The 11,602-nt window shown below is 38.0% G+C and overlaps 1 protein-coding gene across 1 annotated transcript; it reads left to right on the top strand.

Moving 5' to 3' along the window:
* Nucleotides 1-5,065: 5,065 nt before the first annotated feature.
* LOC115231092 lies at nt 5,066-10,717 on the top strand. The gene is made up of 3 exons (XM_029801177.2): nt 5,066-5,221; nt 6,210-6,444; nt 10,402-10,717. The coding sequence occupies exons 1-3, from the start codon at nt 5,208-5,210 to the stop codon at nt 10,606-10,608; spliced, it is 456 nt and encodes a 151-aa protein (XP_029657037.2). The 5' UTR covers nt 5,066-5,207; the 3' UTR covers nt 10,609-10,717.
* The last annotated feature ends 885 nt before the right edge of the window (nt 10,718-11,602 follow it).

Raw genomic sequence — 11,602 nt, forward strand, 5'->3', positions numbered from 1 at the left:
GACGGGCACGATATAGGCGTTAGCCACCTTTGTCCAACCTTTCAGGGAAAGCTTACCCTCGGCCCATTTCTGTATGTTATATGTGTTTGTAAGTCCTGGTGTTTTTGTTATGTATTTGTCTGAATATTTTTTTATCATGCCTAATGCACCTACTAGGATAGGAATTGTTTCTGTTTTTAGATTCTACATTCTGGTTACCTCTATTTCCAGGTCTTTGTATTTTGAAAGATTCTCCATTTCTTTTAGAGACACGTTGTCATCTGCCGGTATTGATATATCAATTAGAAAGCATTTTTTTCCTTCATGATCTGTGACAACTATATCTCGTCTGTTGGCCTTAATTTCTCTATCTGTGTGTATCGGCATATCCCAGAGTATGGATGTTTTCTCGTTTTCTGTGACCTTTTCTGGTGTGTGCCTATACCATCTTTTTTCTGTTGTTATTCCATAATGTTGGCATAGCTTCCAATGTATGTAGGTTCCAACTCTGTCATGTCTGTGAATATATTCCTTCTTAGCCAGGACTGGGCAGCCAGAGATAATATGATTTATTGTTTCTTGTCCATCTCCACATATTCTGCAGTTACTCGTTATATTTCTTTTCATTACATGTTTTTGGTAATTTCTGGTGGGGAGGCTTTGGTCCTGTCCTGAGCTTCTCAACCATTGTATATTTCTTTTGCGTTTAGTTTAGTCCAGTATTTACCATGAAGGGGCTTTTCTTGCCATCGTTTTATCATGGTTCGTAGCTGTTCTATTTTTAGTTTGGATTTCATTTGTTTTATAGCTTTTGTGTTCTTCTTCTTCTTCTTCTTCTTCTTCTTTCCTTCTTCTTCTTCTTCTTCTTCTTCTTTCTTCTTCTTCTTCTTCTTTTCTTCTTCTTCTTCTTCTTCTTCTTCTTCTTCTTCTTCTTCTTCTTCTCTCTTCATTCTTCTTCTTCTTCTTCTTTTATTCTTCTTCTTCTTCTTCTTCTTCTTCTTCTTCATATTTATTAGGGGGTATGATTTCTTGTTTGTATTTGTCTTCTTCCTTAAATTCTTGAGAACAGTTTTGTTCGAGCTGTTAGGTAGGTCTGTCTTTTGCGCTAGTTTCATACAGTATTTTTCCGTCAGAGCTTCCGATAGATTTTTGCAGTCCTATGGTGGTTATTTTATAGTAGTTTTCCAGCTGTATAAGGCCTCTACCACCTTCTATACGTTGTATATATAGTCTTTCTATGTCAGATTTTGGGTGTGATGCATCCTAGATCCTGTCATTATTTTCTTGTTTTCCTATCTATTTTGGTCAGTTCATTTAGTGTCCAGTTAAGGATATTGTAGCTGTAACTTATAACTGGGATAGCTAAAGTGTTAATACCTATTATCTTGTTTTTAGCATTGAGCTCTGTTTTTAGTATTGATCTAACTCGTCTATAGTATTCTTTTTTTATTTTCTCTTTCATTTGTGTGTGTTGTGTCTTATCTAGTTCATGGATTCCTAAGTATTTGTAAGTTTGGCTTTGGTCTAATTGTTTTATTTCATTGGTTTTATCTAGTGTAATGTTGCTACTCTTAACTAGTTTTCCTCTTTTCATGGTTACTTTGGCGCATTTTTCTAATCCAAATTTCATATCTATTTCTTTGGTAAATCCATGAACTGTCTTTAATAGTGTTTCCAGCTGTTTGTCATTTGCAGCGTATAGTTTTAGGTCATGCATATATAAAAGGTGGCTGATCGTTTTGCCGTAACATTTATATCCGCATCCAGTTCTATTTAGCATATCAGATAGAGGTGACAGTGCCAAGCAGAAAAGGAGTGGAGAGAGCGTGCCTCCCTGGAATATTCCTCTTCTAATGGGGATGGCTTTGGTTTTCATGAGTCCCTCTTTTGTTTGGAGCTGTAGCACTGTTTGCCATTTATTCATAGAGTGCCCTATGAATTTTATAATTGTTGGTGCTACTTTGTTAATGGCTAGTGTTTCGAGGATCCATGTGTGAGGGATGCTATCAAACGTCTTTTTGTAGTCGATCCAGGCCATACTGAGGCCTTTCTTCTTTCTGTGGCTGTCTTCAGTTATGGCTTTATTAATCATTAGTTGATCTTTACAGCCATATGAGCCTTTGCGGCATCCTTTCTGCTCTTCTGGAAACAGGTTGTTTTCGTCCAGGTGCTTGTTCAGCCTTTGCGATATCACTGCAGTAAATGCCTTGTACATTGTAGGGAGACAGGTTATTGGTCTGTAGTTTTCTGGTTTTGCTGTCTCATTTGATTTGGGAATTAAGTTGGTTTTCCCCTTCGTGAGCCATTCAAGTATTGTCTCTGGCTCTGCTAGTATGTTGTTAAAGTTTTCAGCCAGTTTTTTGTGCATTCCTGTTTGGTATTTCAACCAGAAGTTGGGGATCTTGTCATGCCCAGGTGCCTTCCAGTTGCCTAGTCTTTGCAGTGCCTGGGTGACCTCTTCAGTTGTTATGGGGGTCCAAATTTTCTCACATGCTGAGTTTGTTGTTTTGATACTCCTTTTTTTGGTTGTTCGTTCGCCGACCATATTTCTCTCCAGAATTCTTCCACTTCTTCTGCCGTTGGTGCTGCAGTGATTTCTATTTTATTCTTGCCAAGTTCTTGGTAGAACGTTTTGGGGTTGGAGTTGAACTTTTCGTTTTGTTCAAAGAAACGCTGGCGTTTCTCGTACCGGCAGATCCTTTGTGCTTTGGCTAGGATATCTTGCTTCAACTTTTCTTTTATCTCAGGTAAATCTTTTTCTGTGATGTTATATTTGCGGAGTATTTTTGTTTTCTTTTTGTTGCTCAGTAGCGTTGATTGTCTACTGATTTCATTAAGAATCGACAGATCTTTTCTCATTTCTTGTATTTTGTTTTGGATGTTATTTATCCACAGGGTTTGTTTGGGTGGTGATACTCCTGTTTGGATGGGTTTGGGTGAGTATCCAGCTTCTTTTGTGGCTGCAGTGGCTGCTGCGTATACTAAGTCATTTAGCTTAGTGATATCGCTTTTTGTTTCAGTGGCTATTAATTCCGTGACGGCTAGGTTTATGCTGTTTATAACTGGTGTTGTTGTTTCGTCTATTTTGATTTTTGGGAGGTATGGTCGGTGGTCCATTTTGAGCTCTGTGGTTTTCAGTTCTTTGATTATTTTACTTTTTATATTATCATAATCATTAGGCTCCCCTTCGTTGTTTCCAGGTTTTAGATTTGTGTCACTTTCTTTCTTATTTATATGTGTGTTTGCCGTGTTTTGGCTTGGTGTTTGTCGTGTATTATTATGCATCCTTACGGTCTGGGTTTGTTGTTTTTTTGTTTACATCGTGTTTGTTGGGAATGTTACGTTTGTCTTCGTGTTTTACTGTTTCAGTGTTTATATTATTGGGCATTGTTGTGTGGCTTCTATCGACAATTTCCTGGTTTATTTTTTCTTTTAGATGTTCTATTTCTATTTCTGATATTTGTTTTGCCTTGAGAATGTATCTTCGTACGGTAGCTAGTTTATTAGGGTTCATTGCTGTATCCGAGTCTATATTTATGTTATTTTCCTTCCATATTTTACATGTATGTGTTGTTGTGTTTTCATTTTTTGGGTAGAGCACTGCTGTGAAGTATGCGTGTAGGATAGAAATGTATTCCTCACGTGTCCATTTATGTCTTTTGGGTTTTATTTGCGGGACATGAGGAACAACGTCCGGCCCATTATTTTGACGGTCGTCATTTTCGTAGGGTACCGGTCCGTTCATTTCTGTTGTCACATTGTTTTGCACGTGTAGTTTTTCGTACATTTTGTGTTGTAAGTTTAAAGTACGTACCTCCCAATTGTTATTCTTGGGTTGAATAATATCGGTGGTATTTAATTTCTTCGTAGTTCCTTTGTACATGGTGTTTGGGGTCGGGGATGATCTGGTGTTGATGGATCGTAATGTTCTACATATGTTTACATGTGTTGTGTTAGAGGTGGAGATAATATCGAGTCAAAATACAACATTTCGTTTCGAAAATAGTAATAAATTTCAGTGAGTATTACTTACTCGGATACAGTCCAATCCTTTGTTAGTAAATCTTTGGCTCCATACGATGTCCTTGTTTTCGATGTTTGTGGATAGATTTCGGAGCTCTGTTTTGTCGTTCTTACATCTTAAACGCCCCCGGTGTATTTCTCTTTTCTTCTTTTCTTTTCTTCTTCTTCTTTTCTCTTCTTCTTCTTCTTCTTCTTCTTCTTCTCTTCTTCTTCTTCTTCTTCTTCTTCTCTTCTCGTCTTCTTCTTCTTCTTCTTCTTCTTCTTATTATATTATTATTATTATTATTATTATTATTATATTGAGTGAGAGAGCAGTGCATGCCATCAAGTGACACTGGGGTAAAATATACGAAGCCCAATATACCCATCATGACTACCCGTCTGATAAGGGTACACCAGGCACATGCATCACAACCATATGTGCGCGACATGGTGATCTCATATCAAGATAAACAGCACATGACCTTGCAGGTGGTGCCCAGTTAGATTTTCTTCAGGTTGAGTAGCCCACCCGCTCAAACGGTCCCTGAATAGGCTGTTTAAGAATGTTGAAAGAACCACCCATGTTTCCAGAGGTGAATTATTCAAACCCCAAATAATCCCTCTCAACACATGGCTATGATGCTCCCCCTCTATTTCTGCTCGTGATCAGAGATGCACATATCGTCAGCCACTAAGGGACATGCTCAAATGGTTAAGGTCAAACAACTGACAAGCAAATCTGTGGTATTGAGCAGAATATTTGCTGTAGCCCATCTTTTATACCAAGACAAAACAATGTACATGATAACACTTCTAATCAGTTATCAGAAGCCATGAGAGCCACTGCCTGGTACTGCATCAGGGCATTTATTATTGTTGTTGTTGTTGTTGTTGTTGTTATTATTATTATTATTATTAATAATAATAATATCAATATTATTATTATTATTATTATTAATATTATTCTTCTTATTTTTTGTTGTCGTTATTATCATTATTATTATTATTATTATTATTATTATTATTATTATTATTATTATTATTATTATGATTATTATTATTATTATTATTATTATTTTCAGATCGAGGCCAACTTTGATATAGACAACGCTCGTCTTTGCCTAAAATGGTTGCAGCAGATCTCTGGGGAAACCCCCAACATCGAATTGTCAGATGATAGACGTAAAGCGATTGATACAGCATACGGTGCCCTTAAAGATGGCATGTATCTTATCAGGTAAATATGTTTCTGGAGTAAAGATTATTTGGCAACAATTTAGCCCCAGGAGACATCGTCTCCAGCTGGCTTACGACACGATCTGTGTCCTTATTTTTTGAACAAGGGAACCCAACACCTCCACTCAGCTCAAAATCTGTGTATCACGATTTCCCGGTTATTTCTGTTCATTAGCACAGAATAATTGCTCGGCTAGTGGTGGCGCTGCCAAATTCCCGTTCGAATTATATGGTTTTCAAAGTGACAACTAGTCACTGATCTATAAATTAGAAAATATGTTTCTGTTCGTTCACAAATCTATAGAGTTTAACTACGTACCGGTTCTCTGTCACTCTAAACATATGATGCATATATATGTGTGTATGTGTGTGTGTGTGTGTGTACGTTAGTGTATTTGTGTATCACTGACAATGGGTGTTTGTTCGCAGTCACGCTGGTAGAGAGAAATCCAAACGACAAATGAAGTAAGAGGGTACGGGTGACAATCGAAGACATTAAATATAGGTGAGAGAAAGTAATGACATTATGATTACAGCTACCTGTTGCGAGGTGATTTGCAAAAGCTGGAGCAGCAGGTACTCCGATAAAAATGAAACTGTAAATTTTTGTTGTAAATTTTGAGGGGTAATTTCATTTCATTTCATTGTCTACATTTAAAAAGAGAAAAGGAAAAAAAAAGGACAAAGAAAATTGAAAACAAAATATCTACGTGTGGGTTTTAGATGTGTGAAGTTCGCACATACATACATGAGCACAAGTAGGCACGCACGAATACACATACACACAAACACAATGCGTGTGCGCACGCACATGCACACGTATTAAGTCTTTAGGCAAGAAACTTATCAATGGTTTCTCCCATTGTTTTGCGCTGATACACACACATAGACACACACATGAAGAGAGGTGCTGAAAAGTTTCTGGCCTTACTATTACTACTACTACTACTACTACTACTACTACTACTACTACTACTTATTCATTGCAGAGCCGTGAACCTCGCTCTCCCACCTGAAGAAAGATTAGACTTGAGCAAACGGACATTTCAGCCAACAGACAGCGAGACATTTCGTACGGCACGTGAGCGAGAACGAATTGAGATCTTCCTGGACAAATGCCTGGATGTCGGCTTGCTCGACACTATGATCTTCCAGATCGATTGTCTATATGAGAGGACAAACCTATCGCAAGTGATGTCAACTATACGAACTCTTGGCATTGAGGTAAGTTTTTCAATTGTCTTCATACTTTCAATGACTTCTTCGTTCTCTCAACATTGTTATTTCAATCAAAAGTAAAAACTGAACCTTGAAGGTTTGTTAACAAAGATGTCCCAAACGTTATCATACAGTATATTTTCTCATCCAGGAACATATTTTCATTGTACAATTTGTCATTTTTAAGACACCAAGGTGTGAAGGAGATTTGGCTGCTATTTCTACCATGTCGTATGAGAGTAGCGATCCATTTTGCTTGGCTCGTTGTTGCTGTTGTTTACACACAGATTATCCCAGATGGAAATGCAGCAATGATAAAAGACATCCCAGCTTTGACCACCCTGTGTATGAGAGGTAAAATATTTGATTAGGCCCATTCCATTTCTTTAAGACAACAGCGTAGACATGTCCATATTGCGGCCCGCAGGACATTTTAAATGGCAAGTTCAAACGAAACTTTATTTTTGTATTTTATTAGTTTCAACCCGAGAGCTGCGGCCATGCTAGCATGGCCGCAGCTCTCGGGCTGAAACTAATAAAATACAAAAATAGTGTTATTATTGATTTGACTCAGGTTCGTTCTTATTCCAGGTAGACTTTATGTGAGTAGCGTGTTTCTACTTGTAACCTTAAGTATCCACTAGCTTTCAATAGTCTTTCAAGTGCTTAAAACCCTCCTTATAACCTTCTCTGACCCTAAGAGGCAAACTTTCTGTAGAAGCTCTATAGGACATGTTTTTTCAATCTCCTTTATCCATTTATCCATATCTTTGCTTTCTTTTCACAAAGCGCCAATTATTATTGGCACAACCATTACAATTTTCATATTCCAAATTATTATTGTCTGTCGACCGAGTCTGTAGTGATGATCGCACCACGGCCCTCCTTCAATCGGGCAGGCAAGGCAGTTTTCCTTTGCCTGGTGGCTGTGGCGAAAACAGTTTAGTGGACAAGGCTGAAAGGCATGAGGACAGATACATTCCTCTTTGGTAGAGATCTCATTGACTTCTTCAAGTTTCACTTGAAAAGGAAATTGAGAGTGGAGAGTGAAGTGCTGTCCTCGAGTGAGCTTATTGAAAGGTGGGAGAAAGTTGCGAAAAATGGCAAGAATGGATGGTACCTCTCTAAGTGTAGACCTGTGAGTCGAAAAGAAGGAATGGGAGAGGGCACTTAAAAAAAAGTTTGTTTTAAACCTTGGGATTACATAGAGAGTATTTTGCGTAGGATATTTTGCGTAGGATATTACCCAGTGAATATATTGTGCAGCTCTATCATGCCTGTTGAGGTACTCTGTAGGCGCTAGAAGACTGCATTTGGAGACAACATGATCAATGATTTCATTTTGTTGTCGGCATACATGACATGTTGGGCTACTGCCGTTCTTTAATATGTTGGCCTTGTAGTTTCTTGTTGGTAGGCATTAATCGTGAGCTGCTATGATAAACCCCTCTGTTTCAGATTTTAAGCCAGAGGCCATTAGCCATTGATGGGTAAGGGCTTTGTCAATATCTGCATTATTCGCTCTCTTTGGGTATTTGCCATAGAGAGGTTTTCTTGCCTTGTTTTTTATTATTCAGAAATCTAAGGCCGCAGTTTTAGCACGGGTTTTCATGCGCCTAGCTTTTTCTGTGCTTGTTTCTTGCATGTCTATCTCTATTCCGAAATTTTATGTATTCGGAATACACTAAGATATTCCTTTGCCTGCTTTGTTACTGAGTATGATGCTTTCTTGTTTTCATGTTTTGAGACAAGTTTTAACATCCAGTCCTCAGACTTTTTCAGGTAGGTGTCTAGGCCAATTGTAGCAATCTTCATTGTTATTGCCAGTTGTGAAAGTCCACAGCATCCCTCTTTTCTTGGCAGATAAAGTCGTTCTATATCTGCCTTAGGGTGGTGCATTCTATGCATTGTCAACAGTTTTCTTATTTTTCTGTCGAGCTGACATATTTCAGTAATTGACCAGTTAACGATATTGAAACTGTAATTCACGACTGGTATGGCTAATGCATTGATCGCTTCAATCCTGTTTCTTGCATTCAGCTCTGTCTTGAGTATTGCTCTCACTCTTCGATAACATTCTCTCCTGATCCTTTCCTTCATCTCTGAATGCCTATTCCGTTCCCTTCAATTACCCCTAGGTACTTGTAGCTCTCCGCTGGGTCTAGTTCTTTTATGACATTCTGCTGGTCAAGGTTAAAGTTAGATGTTTCTGTCATTTTTCCTTTGATAAAGGTAGCTTTTGCACATTTATCGAGGCCGAATTGCATTCTGATATCGTCACTGAATTGTTTGACTATCGCTAGTAAGCCCTTGAGTTGTTGGTCATTTTTTGCAAAAAGCTTTAAATCATCCATGTAAATGAGATGATTTATATTTTTATCAAACATTTTATACCCGTACTGCGCGTCATTGAGCAGTTTTGAGAGGGGTATTAAGGCTAAACAAAAGAGGAGTGGTGACAGTGAGTCACCCTGGAAAATGCCACCTGAAATTTTTACATCACCAGCATTTAGGGATTCATTGTCACTGTCCAGAGTTAGTGTGGTTCTCCATGATCTTTTTAGGGATTCGTTGTCACTGTTCAGAGTTAGTGTGGTTCTCCATGATTATAGGGATTCGTTGTCACTGTTCAGTTTTAGGGATTCGTTGTCACTGTTATTATTATTATTATTATTATTATTATTATTATTATTATTATTATTATTATTATTATTATTATTATTATTGAGTGAGAGAGCAGTACATGCCATCAAAGTGACTATCTCTCTATCCGCTCAGTCGAAGTCGACTCTTGGTTACTCGTTGGATCAGTGTCCTCCAGTCAGTTCTATCCTGGGCCGCTTCTTTCAGATTGGCTATGTCCATTCCGGTATCACTCTTGATGGTGTCAAGCCAGTGGGTTCTTAGTCAGCCTCTTCCTCTCTTGCCACTGACCATTCCGAGCATGATGTCCTCCAGGGATTTTCTGCGCATAATATGACGGAAATATGCCAAGCTATGCTTGGTGATCCTAGCTTCTATCGACATTTTCGGCCTGATCTGCTTAAGAACCTCTCCATTGGTGAGCCTCACTGTCCATGGAATCCGTAAAAGTCTTCTCCAACACCAAAGCTCGAATGCATTAATTCTCTTCTGGTCAGTTTTCTTTAGTGTCCAGGTCTCGCATCCATATGTTTTGCTATTAGGAAGACGATTGCATTCACCAATCTGCATTTGGTAGCGAGTCTGATGTCTCTACTCTTCCAGTGACACTGGGGTACAAATATACCTATCATGACTACCCGTCTGATAAGGGTACACCAGGCACATCCGTCACAACCACGTGTGCGCGACATGGTGACATTATATCAAGATAAACAGCGCATGACCTTGCAGATGGGGCCCAGTTAGAATTTTCTTCAGGTAGAGTAGCTCATCCCGCTCAAATGGATGTATGAGACAACGGGGCGAGCTGGCAGAATCGTTAGCGGGCCGGGCAAAATGCTAAGCGGTATTTCGTCCGTCTTTAGGTCCTGCGTTCAAATTTCATCGGGATCGAATTTGTCTTTCATCCTTTCGGGGTCGATAAAATAAGTATCAGTTAAATACTAGGTGGCAATGCAATCAACTAGCTCTCTCCCATCAAATTTCAGGCCTTGTAAACTTTAGTAGAAAAGTTCATTCTTCTTCTTCTTCTTCTTCTTCTTCTTCTTCTTCTTCTTCTTCTTCTTCTTCTTCTTCTTCTTCTTCTTCTTCTTCTCTTCTTCTTCTTCTTCTTCTTCTTCTTCTTCTTCTCTTCTTCTTCCTCTTCTTCTTCTTCTTCTTCTTCTTCTCTTCTTCTTCTTCTCTCTTCTCTTATCATTATTAATATTATTATTATTATTATTATTATTATTATATATATTATTATTATTATTTATTATTATTATTATTATTATCATTATTATTATTATTATTGTTATTCCTGTTTTTTCTTCTTCTCAGGCACAGACGAAACCTTGGTACAACGCGCCAATGGCGTTTCCGACTAAATCCTCTGAAATTATCGAGAAACACGCCATGAGGCCAGTGAAAAGCAAGAAACCTCCTGGACTCGGCATTGGTATAGAGTTTAACAAAGCAAAATGCAAGGAGCCACGAGTACAACAGCATCCGGTGCAGGATTATAGCGACTACTCACACTACGAATGAAATCACCATATTTCTAGCTCACTTCTGTTCCCTTGAAATACTCAGCTACTGCCTCCATTGTTGTGCCTATAAAATATCGCCACGATCGCCTTCACAATTAAATGAACAAAAAGAAAACTTAATCTCTCAAAAACACAAAAACAACCGTTAAAACGTTAAGAAAAAACACAAATTCCCCTGATAAGATCCAGAAACATAAAGATGAAGAAACATTATGGTGCTTTTATCAAATTTATCGAAATTTATCGTTGCTAGAGACATGTGAGATGAGATGGCATTTTTTTTTTGTTGCTATGTCATGTCACTGCATAGACGCCTTTGCGATGCAACTGCACAAATTTTATAAAGCTTTTCTCTAAAGTATATGCAGCGTGAATGTATGTATAGGTATATATATATATATATAAACATATATATGCATATACACATACACACTCACAAACATACACCACCACACACAGACATACACACACATTTACATGCATACACATACATACATACATACATACCACAACACACACACACAAACACAACACCACACACACACTATATTATATATATATATTATATATATATATAATATATATACACACAACATAATTTTACACATATATACATAGATATGTATAGTATAATTTTACATACACACATACATACATATTTCAAAATATATGTTTTACACGCACAAAAACGTATACAAATCTGTTCCTCACATATAAATACACACGTGACGGTTTCGCTACATATATTTATTCTCGAATACATTCGTATATATGTATGTATATGAATATGTATAAACACGCACACATTCAGTCAGTCAGTCACTCACTCACCACGCACACACGCTCATACACGCACACACACACATACCAACACTTCCATACATGTTACAAAACCTGAAACTACCTTAGGGTGACTCTGAGTTTGGCCTTTCTGTTCATTATATATGGATGTGGAGGCGCAATGGCCCAGTGGTTAGGGGTGGCGTCATTCG

The sequence above is a fragment of the Octopus sinensis genome, unplaced genomic scaffold (genome assembly GCF_006345805.1).
Source record: "Octopus sinensis unplaced genomic scaffold, ASM634580v1 Contig17357, whole genome shotgun sequence".
Classification (NCBI taxonomy): Eukaryota; Metazoa; Mollusca; class Cephalopoda; order Octopoda; family Octopodidae; genus Octopus; species Octopus sinensis.